At 42.5% G+C, this 20,071-nt stretch overlaps 1 protein-coding gene across 11 annotated transcripts in view; it reads left to right on the top strand.

The window, feature by feature from the left end:
• The first annotated feature begins 3,437 nt into the window (after positions 1-3,437).
• The window catches only part of BPTF (bromodomain PHD finger transcription factor), a 63,258-nt gene continuing 46,624 nt past the window's right edge, over positions 3,438-20,071 (top strand). For 10 of the 11 annotated variants that reach the window (XM_080994315.1, XM_080994312.1, XM_080994309.1 and 7 more), the window contains exons 1-2: positions 3,439-4,344; positions 16,845-17,667. In XM_080994315.1, the coding sequence (XP_080850441.1) occupies positions 3,669-4,344; positions 16,845-17,667 (1,499 nt within the window). In that variant the 5' untranslated portion in view covers positions 3,439-3,668. Of the gene's footprint in view, positions 4,345-16,844; positions 17,668-20,071 lie in introns of all 11 variants that reach the window. The other variant, XM_080994307.1, reaches the window with a different exon arrangement.

The raw sequence follows: 20,071 nt of genomic DNA, 5'->3' as shown, positions 1-20,071 counted from the left end.
GCTACCAACCTCCCTTACATAAAAGATGTTGGTAGTAAAGTGGACAGCGAAAAGCAGAGGGTACCAGGGGGATAAAAGGCACATTTTTAAAAGTAACAAGCAGAATTATTTTAAAACTGAAACGGGTGGAAATATAAAGCATTAATGACCTAAATACATCAAGGTAGCAGACCTCTGAGAGAGCTTTAGAAATGTCGCTGGCTGAGCCCAAGGAGTCTGTAGGGTACCATCTCTCTGCCTTCAATGATGAACTGGATGAAATGATCAACTTCAATGATCAACTGGATGAAAAAGAGCACATCCCTGCAGATTTAGGGAAGCTTTGGGTCTGCAGGATCCAAAGCCATCCAGTTCCCTGCACATGCCCCCAAGCCGGCTATGAAACTGCCAATCCTGGAGAGGGCACACTCAATGGGAAGGAAGCTCACAAAAGGGGAATGGGGTGGAGAATAAGCTGCTCCTCCCAGACAAATGCACAGTGTCTGCTCTGGTCAGAACAAGCCTAACAGTGCAGGTCATCCCCATAGAGTCTTCCTCACTGCCTCCTCCATAGGACAGCTCTGCCCAGTAGATTTTATAATCAACGTTCATTAAATTGCATATATGAAAAGGCAAAACGCCTGTGAAATACCGAAGACACGGTGGTTTATCAGCCCTTTAACTCAGCTGGAGTCAATTATAGATTTAAAAGGCTCGCTCGTCATCACACATCTGTTTGCCAGTTTGTATAAGCAATATGTTAAGCGGAATAAGCTGTTGATCATTTTGCTGATTTATCATATCACTATTTTGTTTATGTTAGGGGTAGTGCGAGTTTTCCAACGTGCCTTGGGGAATGTGCATATGTAGGCAGGCCTTTGTGCATTTATTGGAGATGATGCAAAATGCCAGTGACGGTGCAAAATCTCGCAGAGACACACACATTCTCAAAGGCTTGCTGGAGAGGATGTATAGCACAGTGGCCTCAAATTTCAGCAGCACCCTGTGCAATGCTAAAATTCAGTGCCCCTGACCTCTCGTGCTCCGTTCTACAGCATTGTTTTGGAACCCCCTGCTTGCAGCATGGTACCCAGTGTGACCACTGTATCGTGACTAGGAAAGGTGTTCAGTTCCCTGGACTAATGATGCGCACATTATCCATCAGGACTAACAACTTGAATGAAATATGGAGGGGGGGGTAAGGTAAGCACAGACACCATTTGAATGGCAACGCCCAGTAACTTTGGTGGTGGGCAGCCACCTCAAATATTTTAACGGGAGGGGGCAAGGGGCCTTGGCCCCTAGGAGTTGGCTCCTATGCTCTCCATGAGATGTGGTGATTGTGTCCAGTGGCTTGTTGCTATGCACATTAGCCATTTGACTCAAATTAGCTGTTTTCTTCTTCTAAGGTCCCAACTAGATGTGTGTTGGCTGGAGGGGACGGGGAAACAGCCCCTCTGAATTTCCTATTTGCATTGGAAAGACATTCTCTATTGGTGCCAAATATTACAAACTAAATATTATGAGGGTACCTTCAGAGTGTAATTCTAGGGCCTATTGGAGGGAGTCCCGTGAGCCATAAGATAGATTCAATCTACTCTCCCAATGTTACTCTGAGGTCCGAGTGGGAGATCCAATGTTTAGCTTCCCTCTCTAAAGGTATCACCTCCCTTAGCATCCTTGTTCAGCAAACGTAGCTCTGGTGTCAGTGTGCCAGGCAGAGACTTTGATCTCTGGCATCCTCCCAGTGTGATGTAGTGGTTAAGAGGGGTAGATTCGTAATCTGGGGGAACTGGGTTCATGTCTCCGCTCCTCCACATGCAGCTGCTGGGTGACCTTGGGCTAGTCACACTTCTTTGAAGTCTCTCAGCCTAACTCACATCACAGAGTGTTTGTTGTGGGGGAGGAAGGGAAAGGAGAATGTTAGCCGCTTTGAGACTCCTTTCGGTAGTGATAAAGTGGGATATCAAATCCAAACTCCTTCTCCCAGACAAGGGGTGGAATTTAGACACATTTCTGAGCGTATCTAAACCTATCCTTTCCCTTTCCCTCCCATTGTTTTCAACATCCTGTGCCAACACAGTCAGGGACAATAGACGCTGAATTCCACAATATCTGGAGGGCACCACTTTGGCCCACCAACATCTAGAGAGCCACGGGTTCCTCGTTCCTGGACTGTGAGGCTAAAGGACAGGAATGAGGAGCCTGTGGCTCTCTAGATATTGGTGGGCCAAAGTGGTGCCCTCCAGCTCCCATCTGCCCCAATCAGTATGGCCAGGGATGACAGGCGTTGTGGAATAGAAGAACTTCTGGAAGGCTACAGGTTCCCCATCCGTAATAAGTGCAATAGTTGGAAAGAAAATGGGACACACCATACCATACCTGGACTTAAGAGAGTCACTTCTAAAGCTCAATATAGTTTCTTAGATGAACTAAGAAAGAGATGCCCACTGAGGAGCAAATCAGGCTCAACAAGGGTGGAATCTACACACATGTACAAACCATTCTGAAAATGCTTTTTTGTTTTGTTTTTAAAAATACATGTACAGTACATTAAATTTCCCATAAGGTTCGCCATCAAGTGTCGCATTGCATATTACACTTAAAACACACTTCGAATGTTTTATTTGCAGCCCTATGGCTGAGTCCAAGGATGTAGGAAAGCTCTGCCATGTACAAGATGAATATTATAGCGCTGCCATACGTCCGGACATTTTCCTGGATATCAACGGGATTTCAAAGGCAGAATTGATGTCGGGGGGTGGGGATTTCCGAAATGGTGGTGCTTTGTCCTGGCTCTGAGTCAAGTCAATTGAAAACTTGCAGGATTTTGGGGGGGCTCAAAATTTTTTTTAAAAGCTGAACAACTTGGGGGGGGGCGTTGTCTAAAAAAAATAGCTCATGAATTTCCTTTTTATAAAAATAGCTCAAGAAAAAAAGTCAAGTCAATAAAAAAATAATGGGATTCTTTTAGCGCAACAACTTGGCTTTAAAAAAAAGCTTGCGTAGCAAGGTATTGAACTTGTTTTTTTTAAAAAACGCTCAGCAATTTCCTTTAACAATAACTTTCGGGGTGCCCTGGTAAAACAATCTGGCAACCCCAGTAACCATCTGTTTCAGACACAGGCCTTTTAGGCACGCAAGCGAAGGGGACCGTTTGCAATGCGTGCGGCATTTAAGTCCCGTGTACAAATGAGCCGCGGCTTAACTCTTATCTGCGAAAACGATCGCGCCCCGCGTGTTTTCTGGCCGCGGCTTTTCGCGGGTGCAAAGAAGATCTGGCTCAGGCGGCAGCATCCGCAACATCAGCATCATCCCCGAACTAGCTCCCCTCTCGCGCGCCCCCTTCCGCCTCTCCCGGCGAAGCGCAGGCAAGGCCCGGCCACGTGACCCGCTCCGGCCCTGCCGCCGCTTCCCTCCCTCCCCCCTGTCGGAGCGGAGCGATCCGAGGCAAGCAGGCGAAGAAACAAGATGGCGGCCGGCGGCGATCCCGAGCGGGACGCCGGCCCTTCGCATTGAAGCCCCTCGGCCCGAGCGGCTCGCCGGAGGCCCTCCTTCCCCGGCGAGGGAGGGGGGGCGGGGAGGAAGAGGGAGAAAGAGCGCAACCGCCCGCTCGGAAAAGCCACCCGAAGGCCCTCGCGCGCACACACAACACCTCCCCCCTCAGCGCTCTCGGCCAGCGCCCAGCGATGCGGGGCCGGCGAGGCAGGCCGCCCAAGCACCAGCAGCCTGCGGCGGCCCCGGCTCGGGCGAGCACCCCGGCTCCAGCAGCCCCGCCGCCGGGCCCTATCGGGGGACTCCGCTCCCGCCTGAGGGGCAGCAGCCGGGGCAGGTGGGCGGCCTCGGCCCAGGCGGCCGGGGCTGCAGGGCCCAAGCCGAGGGGGGCCGCTGCCCAGGCCTCCCCCTCAGTCAGGGGAGGCGGCAGGAGGAAGGGCGGCAGCGGCAGCAGCAGCACCCCTGGCGGGGGAGGCAATAGCGGCCGGGGAAGGGGCAGGTCTGCTGCTGCTGCTGCTGGAGCGGCGGCGGGAGGAGGAGGAGGAAGCCAAAGCAGGGCGCCCGCCGCCGCCGCCTCAGGTGGTGGTGCTTCTTCCTCCGCTCCCAAGAGGAGCGGCCGCAGCAGCCAAGTGGTTTACGACGACCATGAGAGCGACGAGGACGAGAGCGCCGTGTCCGACGACGAGGAAGGCGAGTCCGGGGAGAAGCCCGACTCCGGGGAAGACGAGGCCGTGGCGGAAGAAGAAGAGGAGGAGAACGACGACGACGACTCGGATTACCCCGAAGAGATGGAGGAGGACGAGGACGACGACGCCAGCTACTGCACGGAGAGCAGCTTCAAGAGCCACAGCACCTACAGCAGCACCCCGGGTACGGCGAGGGGTAGGTGGGGTGAGGGGGGTCGCCCCCCACTTGTTCCACCCCGGAGCCCATCGCGTTAGGGAAGGGGTGGTGGACGGGTTTTTGCTTTGGGGGGGGTTAATGGGGTGGTGCTGAACCCCCCCCCCTCCGCCATGGGGATGCGCGCTGCAATGGGGGCAAGATGTGGGGAGAAGGGAAGCGAGGGGCTCCTGCAGGAAGAGGGCAAGGTGCGGGAAGCCACAGTGGCAGAACTTGAGAGAGAGAGAAAATAAATAGCGATCTTAGGCTACTTGTTCGCAGGAAGAGGAGATGGCAAACATGGTCTGAGAACAGGGGTTCCCAGTTAGGGGCCCCATCCGTTGCCTCCCTTCTCTCTAATTTTTTTGGTCATTTTTGTGCATGGTAATATCACACATTTTATGGCCTGTTGTTGTTGTTTGTTGCTGTTGTTAGTGCATACCAAAACTCCTTTGCTTCTTAGGGACTACCCTACATTTTGTGCAGGGAATCGCTTTGCAGAGGCAGCCACCATGGAGTTATCAACATGTTCCAAAGCGGGGGGGGGGGTGTCCGTGGCTCTTGAAAAATAGGGGGTCATTAGAATGGGGGTCCACTTGATCCACGGCCCCATCCCTTGCCCTACCCCCCAACTATTTTTTTGTCTTTTTTGCATGGTAGTATCACATGTTTTATGGCCTGTTGTTGTTTTTTTCTTAGTATGCCTAAACTCTTTTGCTTATTAGGGGCTGCCCCACATTTTGTGCACAGAATTGCTTTGCAGAGGCGGCTACCATGCAGTTATCAACATGTTGCAAAGTGAGGGTGGGGTGGGGTGTCCGTGGCTCTTGAAAAATAGGGGGTCCTCAGTAATCAGCTAATTGGGAACCACTGTCTTGGAAGAATCAATTGGGACTGAGTGAAATAGCAGGGGAAAGGGAGCATGCATGTGATGCTTGGGGAAGGTGGGGGAGTATCTTGCAGACTCTTGACTTTGTGCAAAACTAGGGGGTGGTGTTTTTGTTTACAAAGGAAAGCAGTGCGTTGGGAATAGAGATCAAATTATTGGCGGAAGCGCAGTATGGTTTAAATCAAGGCGTGCAAGCCCATCACATGTATTTGTAGTAATTGAAAACATTCAAATGGATATCTTTTTCTTTCTTTCTTTTTTCATTTACCAATTTTTGTTATGCAGCAGTGTTTTCTTCCAGCTTTTTTTTAAAGAGAGCTTGTGGTGTTTAATTTTACGGTGACCTTGCCAGTTCAACCATTGTAAGAAATTATATTCAACTTTTTATAACAAGTTTTAAGAGTTTGATTGTAGTATGGATCATGCTGAACTTCTGGCATTTTAAGAATGTTTTGGGGTTTTTATTAAAAAAGGTAGATTTAATCCAGCAAAATATTATTGCATAAAATCTTACACGCTTAACTTTCCTTACTTGGTGGCAACTATTTTTATATACTTGCATGTGTTTTATCAAGTATGTAAACAATCAGGATTGGGACTTATATATTGGTAGATGTGATTGATATGACAGTTCTGTGCTTTTACAGTTTGACAAGGACAACCCCAGTGTGGAATATTGAAATAGCTTACATTTTACTAAATATGCCTGTATAGTACAGTGGCTGTGTGAAAGTTATGGGGGAAAATCGGACCCATTTTTCATCTATATCACATAATCAAAAGACGCAGTTCTCTATATTAAAATGGGTTTTGAGTTTTCCAAGAGGTGGTTAATTTTGTTTATTGTTAAGGTGCTTTTATAAAGGCAAGCTTTCCTAATTCACAATATGAGAGTGAACACTGCATGAACAAGTTTAAAGTTTTGTTTAGTTGTAATGGTTCCTAGCTGTGGTTTTTCCCTTCACTGTTGCTTTTCAATGGCAAGGGATTATTTCATAGTACTAATAATATTTTTCTATATCGACAACATAGGAACTGAATTTTGATCCAAGGAGACCTTCATAATTGTTCACCTGTAGAAAAGCAAATGTTAGTGCTGTTTAGTTTGCTTCTAAAGTGTATATTTTAATTTGGATATGATTCAGTTTCTGAATGGATTTGAATAAATTCCTAACACAGTTCTAAAATGTTAAGCGTTAATGTTAATCAGATCAGTTCAGAAACTGAATCATACCCAAATTAAAATATGTATTGTTGTGTATCTAATTTGTGTTGTATGCTAACATTGTGCCATTGATAGATATTTGATATCTTGCAGTAGAGATGACTTTTTCACACACACAGTGATTATTCTAACTGTTTTTAAAAGAGTTAAGAGTTGGTGTTAAGGGTCATTCCATATCAAGTGATCCAATCACATTTACCTTACCATTTTATATTTCTTCCACTTTCAGTTTCCTAAAAGTAATATAAGAGAGGGTCCCAGATTGCAGTTTTAAATTTTTTATCCCATCCTGTTTTTGAGTTATGAGGGTTTGAAATTTCAAAAAATTGGCAATTTTGGTCTACACAAAAACCTTACAATCTTAACCTAGAACTGAGGTATGTCAAAACTAAAAATACCAAACTCTTCAGAACGTCATTGGCTTTAATATGATATGTCACATGAACACCTTTCTTTACATTTTAAAGTTAAGTTGCAAAATTTTAAAAAGTGATTAAAAATAAAATGTTCAAAAATTTCTAAAAAATGTATTGATTATTTAATATTTCTAAGCTCTACCTGCAAAATTTCATCTTGGGATCTCAAATATATATATATATATATAGAGAGAGAGAGAGTACATACGTGTCTGCCTTACTGGGTTCTATTTAGGATAAATGGGTCTTCTTGGAGTAAGATATAACAGAATAAACTAGGCTTCAAAATATGATATCAGTTATTTTTCAGGCATCTGAAAAGCTAGTCAGGCTTTTCGTTTTAAAATGTGTTTTAAAAGCAGAGTGATAGCTTGCTATTGCTTGATAGAATTAATGCTTTGAAAGAATTCTTGTTTGTACTTCATTTCATGAACTATCTCAGTTCTGAGCTGAGTTCTTAGTTTTTTGCCCGGCAAGGCCAAAATTTTCAGTGTATTATTATTTTTAATTTCCAACCCTCATAGCTCAAAAATGGGATAAGATAAAAAAATTAAAATTTTAGATTTAAACTTAGTTTTGATCATTCAACAAGTACAAAATATTAAGGAAATTGGATGACATAAGGTAAAAAATATATATTAAAAATGTGCTCACTTGACATGGAATAACCCTTTAAACAAAACAGCCGGATTTACTTTAGAAGTATTTCTTGTGGCTGCTGCTTCTTTCTGACAGTTGGTGTCAGGCTTTCCTTGTTTTTACAATGGCCAATGATGGTCCATCAATCAGGTTCAGTAGATACTTGTGTTTTTGTTGTCCTGGTTCATCAGCAGCGAGGTGGTATACACTTGTCAAAACATGCCTGCCCTGCTGCTCCCCTCTTTGCTGAACAAGGAGGAACCAAACCAGAGCGCTGGCCTGGAGTTAACAAGAAGGAACATAATGCTAATCCAGTGCTGTAGTTTGTTTCCTCCTCATGGGGAACAACTGAAGAGTAGGGCAGGTGAACTTGAACAATGTGAACCTGCATTCTGCTGGCTTCTGGTATGACATGGTTTGTTTGGCCCTACCATAATCTTTTGGTTGTGATGGTGTACTGGATGGCAAATACTGCATCCACATATTGACCTACTTGGTGCATGCACACCCACATACACAAACACACCCTAGAATATGTGTTGTTAAAGTGCTATAGAATCAGTGTTAGAAACTTAGGTGTATAAGCTAGGCACCAAATGGCTCCTTAAACCGAGGTTGCAGTCGCCAAAATGGAATTTCTAGTTGCCATTTTGGGGCAAGACAACTCTAAAATCTTGTTTTTCAAATGATGGACTGACTGATTGATTCTAGTTAAACACATGGCTAGTTCAAGATGACAACCTTGAGCTTATGTTAAGAGATTTGAGACCTTAAAGAAGAAAAGACTGTCAGGGACAGTCCATATATATGTTGGCCTATTCTGATGTCTTAATGATGACCACTCCTGCTCAGGCTGCACAGAAAAGGGAATTTGGTTCCAGAAATGCATTCCAATTGTTCAGATAAAATATAACGGATAGAGTTCTACAGGATGGGGTATTAGTGTGTGAAAACAGTCCAGATCCAGTAATCCTCAGATGGTGGAGATGTCAGGCGCCATCCTAGGCATCTTCACTTGGTCACAAGTGGTCGAAAGCTAATTTCGAACACTACTGAGAATGTGAAGGGACGCGGGTGGCGCTGTGGTCTAAACCACAGAGCCTAGGGCTTGCCGATCAGAAGGTTGGCCGTTTGAATCCCCGTGACGGGGTGAGCTCACGTTGCTCAGTCCCTGCTCCTGCCAACCTAGCAATTCGAAAGCACGTCAAAGTGCAAGTAGATAAATAGGTACCGCTCTGGCGGGAAGGTAAATGGCGTTTCCTTGTGCTGCTCTGGTTTGCCAGAAGCAGCTTAGTCATGCTGGCCACATGACCTGGAAGCTGTACGCCGGCTCCCTCGGCCAGTAAAGCGAGATGAGCACCGCAACCCCAGAGTCGTTCACGACTGGACCTAACAGTCAGGGGTCCCTTTACCTATACTGAGAATTTGATGTTTCTGGAAAATAATTCTGAGTAAATGTAAAATTTACATCAGGCATAGGCAAACTCCAGCCCTCCAGATGTTTGGGACGACTACAATTCCCACCATCCCTGACCTGTCTTGTTAGCTAGGGATGATGGGAGTTGTAGTCCCAAACATCTGGAAGGCCGGAGTTTGCCTATGCCTGATTTACATTATGCCAGTGAGCACTGTACAACAGTGGCCCAGTGTTGTGGTAATATGTGCCTTATAGACTTGCAAGCTCTTTCCTTCCCCAGTTTGCATACAAGTTCTCCCTCCGTTTGCTTTTCACAGGCAGTGTTAAGACTCCTTCAAACTAGAGTTTGTTAGAAGGCAGCTTTTCAAAGTGCTATTCAAGCTAACCATGGTAAGTGTAAATGTCAATGGAGAAATAGCACATCTTGGTAAGCAGAGCAGGGGATTAATGTGCAAGCTTGTCGGTGATTCCAATCTCTTACCCACAGTTAGGGTAAGGATTAATATTTTTTGCAACATTACAAAGCTTTAGTAATCCATGCCGTGGCCTCAACAATGCACTCATTGGAAAATGGTGTAAAGGCTGGGGGTGGAAAGTTTAAAAGTTACACTTTATCAACTGGTGCTCTATTCACACTGATATGTTGCAGTTGTCATTCAGGATCACAGTGGGCATGGTTATGCCGATTGTTGATTAAACTTCACTCACTTTGACTGAAAAACTCCACCAACGGTTGCACGTCCTACGGCCACATCACAAAGAATTAGTAGGGCTTCTGCCAAAAGTGGGCAGGGATGCCTTCCAGTATTTGATTACCTTTTGCACAAGTGTCAATTGCAATGTATATATCACTCTGCACTGAGCTAAGGTTAGGGGTGCTGCTCTGTTTACGTTGTATGCACTCTTCTGAGGTCCATTGAACCTCCCCGAGAATTTTCATTGCAGAAGTGAAAATGCTCTTCACAATCCATGAGTTGGTTAGGTTTACGAGAACACCCAACTTAACTTTCACATGACATAAATCGGTAGGCATGTAATTAAAGCTTTCATTCAAAAAAGGCTTGGATTAAATAACAGTTTATTTGAATAGGATGCCAGCCCATTTTGGCCTTGATTCCACTCCCCTTACAAAATCAAATTCATAGTTTCGAAGTACTCCTGGCCTTGGCCTTGTTTTAAGATGCCACCAGAAGTGCTTTCACCCAGCGTTGGCTGGTGCATCAGCTTTTCCATTCCTCTTACAGTCGCTGTCCCACCTGGCCACATCCCTTTGTGCATTAGTTATATGCTTATTGGGCCATTCTCTGTGACAGTACCATAGATGTGGAACTCCCTGCTCTAAGAGGTTAGCTTTTTTTCCTCCCTCTCTGTATTTTGCCAGGAATTGAGGACGTTTCTTTTTAAACAAGCCTTTGTGTCTGCTGTTGCTTTATGTAATTTGTTTGTTGCAAGCTCCAGCTCTTCCTCCTTTTTGTTCTTCGATGTTGCTTTTAGTAATGGTTTGTGCAATGGTTAGTTTTTTTAAAAAGGTGGATTGTTATTTTATTTTTGTGCTTTTTAAATACTTTTGTCAGCCGCTTTGAGCAACTTCTTTTGGAAAGGAAAAACAGAGTATAAATTTTGGGATTTTGGTATGAATGAATTAAAGTAACCGCACCTCAGATGGTGGCAGGAGATGAAGCAAGGCCTCATTCGGTGGTTACATTAATGCAGGAGAAGGCAGCCCATAAGGTACCCTTGATCCATGCAAATCTTGCATGACTTGTGGTTTGTAAATACCTTAAGAGTTGCTTCACAACAAGAGCACTAGAAAGTTTATTTTTAAATGTAGGTTGGCAATCTAAGAATACTTGTACTCTAGGTAATTTGTGAAAGGCGACCGAAAAGAGGGTACAGATCAGAAAATCAGCACCTTTTCTGAACATGTGGGGGGAGGGGTGCATAATCAGTGTCTTAAACTAACAGTAGTTAATGTTACTCACAGTTCGTTGTTCTAGATATCTTGACAAACCACATTTTTCCACACTGAAAGCGTCACAATTTCTTAATGACAACCCAGGAGGAAGATGTGCGTTTGTAAACCTTAGGTTCACTGTGGCTTGTTCTTGTCATTTAGCATGGTTTCTTTGCAAAGAATGCATGTACTGTAAATTTTTAGCATTTGTGAGCTTTCATTCCTTGTGTGTGTTCCGTTAAAGAGATTTTAAGATTACCATTCTTTGTTGATGACCAGAAATCTTAGTCTGCTAATCATTCTAGGACTGATCCTCAAACTATGAGGGGCTTGGTATTCTGATGTGCACATGAGGCTTTGAAATAGCATGTCTTCAGTGTATATTAAGATAACATTTTGTTAAAACCTGCTGCTAATCCTGTCCAAAGACTGAAAGTGGATAACTGGTAATGTACCAAAAGTAAATAAAAGCATGTAAAACAAGCTGAAGTGCACAGAATGAAATCTCATTCATTCATTGCAGACTTAGCCCAAGCTGTCAAAATGCAGAAGTTTTAAACTTCTTGCAGAATTTCTGAAAGATGTCTAAAAGGCAGATTTGATGATTCGCCAGGAAAGAGGAGTGCAGAGTTATGGGAAAACCAGTAGGCATTCCCCTTTGTATATATGTTGCACTTGATGTGCTGTTTGTGATGATAAAGATTACAGAAGGTAATACAAGAGGAGGTAGAACTTAAAAGTGCAAGAAGCAAATACATATTTATATAAGTTCACATTTATATCGCCTAAACTTGGCATTAGATCTGAAGTTTAATTGCCCAAATCCTAAAAGGAAATTTTGCATACAGTACTCATGCAGGTGTGTGCCTGGGTACACATTTCCCTTTGAACATCTGCATCTTGTTTAACTGGCTGGGTATATCTCTATGTATATCAGGGAATGTGCATTCTCATTCAGGACTTTCATGTAACCAAAGCTTCATCCAATCCAGTATTCTGGTTAATTGAAAGATTTTTACAGTCTTTAGCCTCCCATCAAACTTATGAAATTGGCCATGATTACAGTCATACCTCGGGATGAATACGCTTCAACTTAAATATTTTCGGGTTGTGCTCTGCAGCAACCCAGAAGTAACGGAGCGTGTTACTTGCGGGTTTCGCCGCTTGCACATGTGCAGACGCTCAAAATGACGTCATGTGCGGAGTGGCGAAATGCGACCCGCACAGTTCACTTCAGGTTGCGAACAGGGCTCCGGAACGGATCCCGTTCGTATCCAGAGGTACAACTACATATTGTTTTTATTAATCTTTATATGGCAGACAACACTGTTGCTAACAGTTCTCAAATTTGGAATCCTGATAACCCTGTCATGTGCTGAAGTCCTAAAGACCCACAACCAAACTAGCCTCATAACATGAATTAAATAGTAACTTGGAGTGCTTCTTTTCAGAGCTTGGTTTCGTGAACCAGTAGGGCAGGTGTTGGCTCTACCCTAATTTCTATAGTCAGCTGTAGCAGAATTTAAAGTGCAGAGTCATAGCTATGTTGAGTATATGTTATGCTAAGTATCTGTGCTCTCCCCCCCACCCCAACAAGATATATGCAGTTATCAGGTTTAAATCAGGATGCATCCTGTTACCTGGTTAACTGTAGAATTCCCTCTGCACAGAATTGCATCTGGCAACTTCACTGTATAGCTTTTGGCAAATGCTGAAGATGCACCTCTGTACCCTGGTCTAAGATGTGTGTTTTCAGGATCCACCCTATTCTTGTGACTGACATTTGTTTTAATGGTTGTTAGTTAAGAATTTTAAATAGTTGTAACCTGCCCAGGGACCTGCTAGCAATGGGCATGTGAGAGTACTAGCAACAATAATAACAGTGGTAAAAATACTTGTTTTTTTGGGGGGGTGTTTTTTTGGTTTTTTTGCTTATAAATTGTGAAATCTCTTCTGTTCTGTTACCATGTATGTGTAGTATAAAGCACATGGTATGTGAACTCTCAAAAGACCTGGTTTACACACTTAGCTGTTGATGATTTTTAAATTATTGAATATTTCATGGCTGACGGCTGAATGTATGAACTGAGTTGAGTCTATTAAAAATCATTGTGTCTGAGGCAATGAGACACAAAATATAAACTCTGTAGGGTTGTTTTTGCTGGGCCACTCACACTTGTAAACTTGGCAGTTGCTAAGTTCTGAACATGCACCAGCTTTAAGTTTGACCTCTTGATTTCTAACTGTTCAAACGTTCCAGTACTACAGAAACGTGCACATGTGAATAGGACATCACTGACCAATTACGAGCTATTATTGCTTTCTCACGTGATTGTCTTCCATGCCCAGGGAGCTTTATTTTCGTGGGGGATTGATAGAATTGAAACACAAGATTCCCCACTGCATTCTGTCCCAAATTTTGCAGTAATTTATTGACAAATCAATACCTTGAATAACTCACAGGCACATTACAAGTGCAAGATGGATGTAGTTGCCTCCTCATGAAAAAGTTCATTATCACTTCAAGAAAGTGATGGTTTTTTAAAGAATTATTGTGTTGAAGTTATTTGGAATAGTCTTCCCCCATTGACCAAAAACTAAGAAGGTCAGAATATTAACTTTGGAAAAGTATATGGTGCCATAGACGTGGGGTGTCCTCCTAAACAAGGGCTGTGATGGATACTAAGGTTTAGGAAAATGGTGAAAGCCACCAGGCTTATTATGTCTCCTAGGCCAGCATTTGATATCTTAACCAGACTTTATTTAAAATGGAAAACTACTAAATGTCATTTGGGGCAGTTGAACTGGATTATTATTATTATTATTATTATTATTATTTGCTTTTCTCACAGAAGTGAACTAAAGCAACTTACAAACACATCATAAACACTAAAACCAAATTTAAAAAGCACAACCAATTAAAACCTAAACAACGCATCTCTACAAATAAAGGACTGGTGTTACAGATCCTGCTGCACTAAAATAGGCCACAATTACTTGAAGCCCTTCAAATTAAAGACCAAAAGCCCTGGTTAAAAAAAATAAAAATTATTATTTGCTTGGCTCCAGTGTTCGAAATTCCCCTGGTGCCTGGCATGTTTTGCTACTGGTGCGGGCCAGTTGAGACCCTGGAGATTTTTGGGTGCCAGGTTGGCAACCACTGTTTAAAAAACCTCTGCCTTAGTTCATAGGTAATACTATTTCCGTTTCCCCTGTGTGTTACTTCTTCTTGCATACTGGGGACCGGTGGGTTGTTGTAAGAGCAAGCTACAATCAAGCAATGTAGTTGAGATCATAGAATCATATAATTGTAGTGTTGGAAGGGATGCTGAGGGCCATCTAGTCAAACCTTCTGGCGAATAGATACTCCGCTGTGGCAACCGTAACCTAGAGCCCAGGTGCCATTTGGCACCTAACTTATATATCCGAATTTCTAACACTGCTTGGCTCCTAAGCATCAATAAAAATGGCACCAGGGGCGCCTCCTTGGGGAGAGCATTCCACAGCCAGGAAGCCACCACTGAAACAGCCCATTTTTGTGTTGCCCCCTCATTGGAAGCATGGACTATGCCTGATGCTCCAGAATAAGCTTTGAATAATCTGAAGTAATTGTTGAGTGAACCTTGAACCATCTAAATAAATAATATTGGTAGTTTCATAACAGCACCGCCAATGGCATTTCCCCCTTTCTGTGCACTTTTAATCGACACATACATTATATGGATTTCAAGAGTTCTTTAAGAAATCAGTAGCCTTTTTTACCAGTTAAATTTTGTCCTCATAGGGACCTTGATATGACAACCATTTGCTATTGACAGGAGTCCAGTGAAAGATTGGAAATAAATTTGGGCCAAGTGATTCACTCAGGAGTCATTCGTTCATTTTATTTGTATGCTGCTTTCCCACATAAAATTCATTCTCAAAGTGGTTTACAACAAAGGAAAGAGGAAAACATTTCAAAACCAAACAGTGCAAAAATAATTTCATAATAGCCCAGCAAAACAACACAGTAGCAAATATAATTACATACAGAAAATAACGTTTTAGTACTATAAATATAACAAAATTACATAACGACCAGCATCCAATAGCAAAAATAAAAAGGGAGCCTCTCAGGTTTATTGTGTCACAGTGTGCTTGCTTTATATAAAGACATTTTGTAGAGTAAATCTGATGCTTAAGTGCTTCTATCTAGTGATAACAGGTTGCAACTAGAGGAGAGAAAGAGTCTGTGGGAATTTGTTGTAAGATAATTTAAAAGGGGAAAAAAATAACTTCTGTACCAGTAACATACGTAGAAAATTTGGTTTGTGTCAAATTGTCCAAAACTTTTGAGTTTAAAAACAAAGAAACCAAAAAAAATTAGGGTTTCTACTCACTTTTAATTTTCTTTAGAAAGGCTTTGGATCCCACAGCATTTGCAACTAGGTAAAAGTAAAGGACCCCCGGATGGTTAAGTCCAGTCAAAGGCGACTATGAGGTGTGGCACTCATCTTGCTTTCAGACCGAGGGAGCTGTCCACAGACAGCTTTTCTGGGTCATGTGGCCAGCATGATTAAATGGCTTCTGGCACAACAGAACACCATGCCAAGTGCCAGAGCACACGGAAACGGTGTTTACATTACCTTTTTATCTTTACCTATTTACCACTACAGTACCTTGAATATGTTTAAGTGCTTCACATATGTAGTTGTAACGCTACTGCTGTGAAGTCTAAAGAAGAATTCAAAACTACTCTGAATTAGACAGCTTATTGCTTTTTTGTGATCAGAGAAACATTGTATAAAATATGGATGAGTAGCTTCAGCTAAAGAGAGATATAATTTAAATGGAAACCATAATCCAGGGTAAACTGTTTTCTAGATTTGAGTGTATCAGAATGCAAACCGCTGCAATTATTATTTAGTAAAGTGTTCCTAGAGTGCTGTGATTTCTCCCATTTGCAGTTAGTAATATGTTTTTGTTCATCACTGAAGAGAAAACGGAACATTTCCAGCTTTTGCAACTGAATTACAGAGTTAGGAAGAAAGAAGTGTTTTGAATTTGTAGACAAATAGAGGGAAATTCATTTCAGATTTTACTGCAGCTGTTCACATTGCCACTTCACCTTGAAGAGCAAGTTGATTTGTAGGCAGTGAGGAATGTGCAGTGAAAACCAGAAAGTACAGCTCAAGCTGCCATGCAGTCATGGCATATATGCATGTCATGCCGCCTGGACTGAAGCCCTACAACATCTGGGAAAGCAATATATTTCTGTAATGTTTTCGTTGAACTGTTGAAAGCCCACAGATTCAGCAAACAGGCGGCACAATGGCTCTGTAGATCTCTTTCACTCCTACCAATATCTTAAACAAGAAAAATGAACATGTCTCTCACGTAATTGAAATTTAGGAGAGGAAACAAGATTATGGCTTGGATTGTGCTCAGCTAAGTTCTGCTTGAGGTAGAGAAAAGGAGGTGGAAAGCCACTTTTGGCTGATTCCTCTTTTCCCCTGAAACGTTGAGGATTAGTGGTGTTGGAGACTACATGGGGAAGAGAGAATCAGATAAAATGGTTACCTTGTGGTGGTGATGGTTCTTAATTAAATTTCTGTATTGCCCTTCATCTGAGGATCACAGGGCAGTTTACAATATAAAATGGTTCCTTTGAGAAATGGAAAGAGCCCTTCCCTTTGCAGAGGGAAAAGTTTTGTTCTAACCCTTGTAAATGGGAAAGTCATTGGTAAAAGTGCAACACGCATGGTATGTTAGTTTCAATTTAAGGTAGAAGAATAACTGCCTATGTTGAAGTGCAAGTTCAAGACTTTTAAAATACAACTGTGTAAGACCATTGAAGTGTGCGAGAAACTTCTAACATGGTTCTTATTTCACATCACTTTCATTGTATAATAAGTGAACTTATATCTACTTCTGTTTCCTGTTAATCTTTTATTGTTCCTTTCTACTTACAGGTAGGAGGAGACAAAGAGTACATCGTCCACGTTCTCCAATACTGGAAGAAAAAGATGTCCCTTCTCTTGACTTGCCTAAATCCTCAGAGGACTTAATGGTGCCTAATGAGCATATAATGAATGTTATTGCCATCTATGAGGTACTGCGAAACTTTGGCACTGTCTTGCGACTGTCCCCTTTTCGTTTTGAGGACTTCTGTGCTGCTCTGGTAAGCCAGGAGCAGTGTACACTTATGGCAGAGATGCATATAGTGCTTTTAAAAGCTGTTTTACGTGAAGAAGACACTTCAAATACTACCTTTGGACCTGCTGACCTCAAAGATAGCGTTAATTCCACATTGTATTTCATAGACGGGATGACGTGGCCCGAGGTTCTGCGGGTTTATTGTGAGAGTGACAAGGAATATCATCATGTTCTTCCTTTCCAAGAGGCAGATGACTACCCCTATGGACCCGTTGAGAATAAAATTGAAGTCCTGCAGTTTTTAGTGGATCAGTTTCTTACAACAAACATTGCACGCGAGGAATTAATGTCGGAAGGTGTGATACAATACGATGACCATTGTAGAGTTTGTCACAAACTGGGGGATTTGCTTTGCTGTGAAACTTGCTCAGCTGTGTACCACTTGGAGTGTGTGAAACCACCTCTTGAAGAGGTACCTGAGGATGAATGGCAGTGTGAAGTTTGTGTAGCACATAAGGTGCCTGGTGTAACTGACTGTATTGCTGAAATCCAAAAAAATAAACCATACATTCGACATGAACCTATTGGATACGACAGAAACAGGCGGAAATACTGGTTCCTGAACAGGAGGCTTGTTATGTAAGTAAATGTTCTAAGCACAGTAACAATATTGGTGCATGGTGGATTTTCAAGAAGATGGGATTTTCTTTTATATTGGGCCAAAAATGTGTTTTATATCTTCATTCAGTAGAAATTGCACTGCGGGGGGTGAGGGGCCAATGGCGAAATGAAGTGTCCGTCACTGAAAAATACCAGGCTCCTGCTTACAGTGTTTCAAAACAAAAGTTGTGGTTTAGAAACATAAGTTCTGGTCTGGCAACAGAAAACTTGTGTTATCCTGTTAGTGTTTGTATTTAATGTTTTTTGAATGAACAAGCTTAACAGCAGTATTGCTTTCTTTTTCTCCAAAGTGACAATTTTCTAACCCTGAGAGTACTGCTGAAATTTTAGTATTTTGTGAATCCATTCTTTCCTTCTTATCTTTCTCATAACTTACAAATTCAAGCCTAGGCAGTGACTTCATTTAAATCCAAATGCAACATAGCTGCTATGTTATGACCCAGGTAGTAGAGCTTAGTGTGCAAAGTCATTTTTTGTAGAGGCATGATTGCAGAACCCTGAGATTTAGAATGCATCAGAAAAGATTACAAATTGCTGAATATCAACAAAAGCCCAAGGGCCAGATCACTGATTCTTCTAAGAATAAAATTTTAAATACCGTTTATTTTAAGAGTCTCAGTTGGAAAAAGAAATTGCAACTCTGCTGACACCATTATCAGGCAACTAAGCAGCTTTTGGAGCAATGCAATTCTCACACCTCAAACCTGATCTCATAAAACAGCAATTTGAAGTACATAGAAGTCAACTAAAATGAGTAAGAAACCCCACCTGCCACCTGTGTTTCTTTCTGCAAATGGTGTCAGGCTACCATGGGTGGTGATTCCATCCTGTCTGTAGAGTCATTAATATATTTTTCTGAGGTGATGGTAGGCACTTCAAGGCATTGTAAAAATGCTTTGTCAAGTGCGGGTTTTTTCCCTCATTACCACATGAACTGGAGGTCCCCATCCCTGTTCTAAATCACAGTTTAGTGTAATGTGAATGAACCCAGGCTCTGGGGCTCTCTTGCTCCCCTTCCTCTTTCCCTGCCTCTGGTGTGGCTATGAGGAAATGTTTTTGCTTCCTAATATAGCAGTAAGTTTTATGTACTCCATGGCTGCACGAAACTAAATTCTGTGCAGGCCATCCAAATTATTCTCCAAGAAAAGCTAGATTCTGTAAAATGTATATATTATGCAAATGGACTAAGTTTGTATGATTTCCTTTTAGGTTAAATTAATTTCTACTGCATTGGCTTCTTATTTTATAAAATCTATGCTGATTTTGCCAGTTGGGGATGGGTAAGGACTCTGAAGTCCCCATCCTCCCCTCAAACTTTGAAAAGTCTTACTCTGCCTTTTCTGGCTTCTGCGATTTCAGCACCATTGCTTTTATACTTTCAAGAAAGTCTTTTACATGTGGAAACATCACTTTAAAAAAGAAAGAAAGCAGAAGCTTCCTTCTCAGGAAGGTGAATTTTGTGCCCACTACCAAATTCAGTGTTTTTTCAGTGGCATAGAGTCCTGAATTTAACTGACTGGTATTTATAATTTGCCAAAACACAAAAAGTTATTTCAGTTTATTATATAAATTGTATTTAATGCAGTAGTAAATTCTCTTCATTTTGAAAGAGCTAAATGACACTCTGTACTAGATGGCAGCTTTCTCAATGCATCTTCCTGTAGTAAAAACTCATATATGAGATCATCAGGCATGAAATCTCAGCTTGTATGAGGATTTCATACTACAGTGGTACCTTGGTTCTCGAACTTAATCCGTTCTGGGAGTCCATTCGACTCCCAAAACAGTTCAAAAACCAAGGTGCAGCTTTCGATTCGCTACAGGAGCTTCCTGCACTCAATCGGAAGCCATGTCGGACATTCGGCTTCTGAAAAACGTTTGCAAATTGGAACACTTACTTCTGGGTTTGCAGTGTTCGGGAGCCGATTTGTTCAGGAGCCAAGCCATTCAACAACCAAGGTACCACTGTACTTCATATTTTGAAGAATCAACCGTTGGACCTTTTTTCAGTGCAAAGTTGCCGTCTTTCTCTGTAAACCCACATCCATTTGTAGGCATGTGATCTTACCACTAATGAGTACAGTAAATATCTGTAGAAAGAAAAGATGGCACTCTGGATAAAGCCCTTGTATTTTGATCATTTGAGAGGACATATCTGCTTCTCAAGGAGTTTCCTTTACCGTGAATATAAAAAACTCGCATTGATTCCTACCAGATTCATTGTTGGCTTGCAAACAGCCAGTGATCTATTCACCTAGGACAGGGGTCTGCAACCCGCGGCTCCGGAGCTGCATGTGGCTCTTTTACACCTTTGCCGCGGCTCCGGGGCGGATACTAGCGAGGGGAGGAGGCGCATTGTGCG

Source organism: Podarcis pityusensis (assembly GCF_964106645.2).
Source record: "Podarcis pityusensis genome assembly, chromosome: 2".
Lineage (NCBI taxonomy): Eukaryota > Metazoa > Chordata > Lepidosauria > Squamata > Lacertidae > Podarcis > Podarcis pityusensis.
The sequence above is the reverse complement of the archived record's forward strand: the minus strand, read 5'-3'. Positions and strand labels throughout refer to the sequence as shown.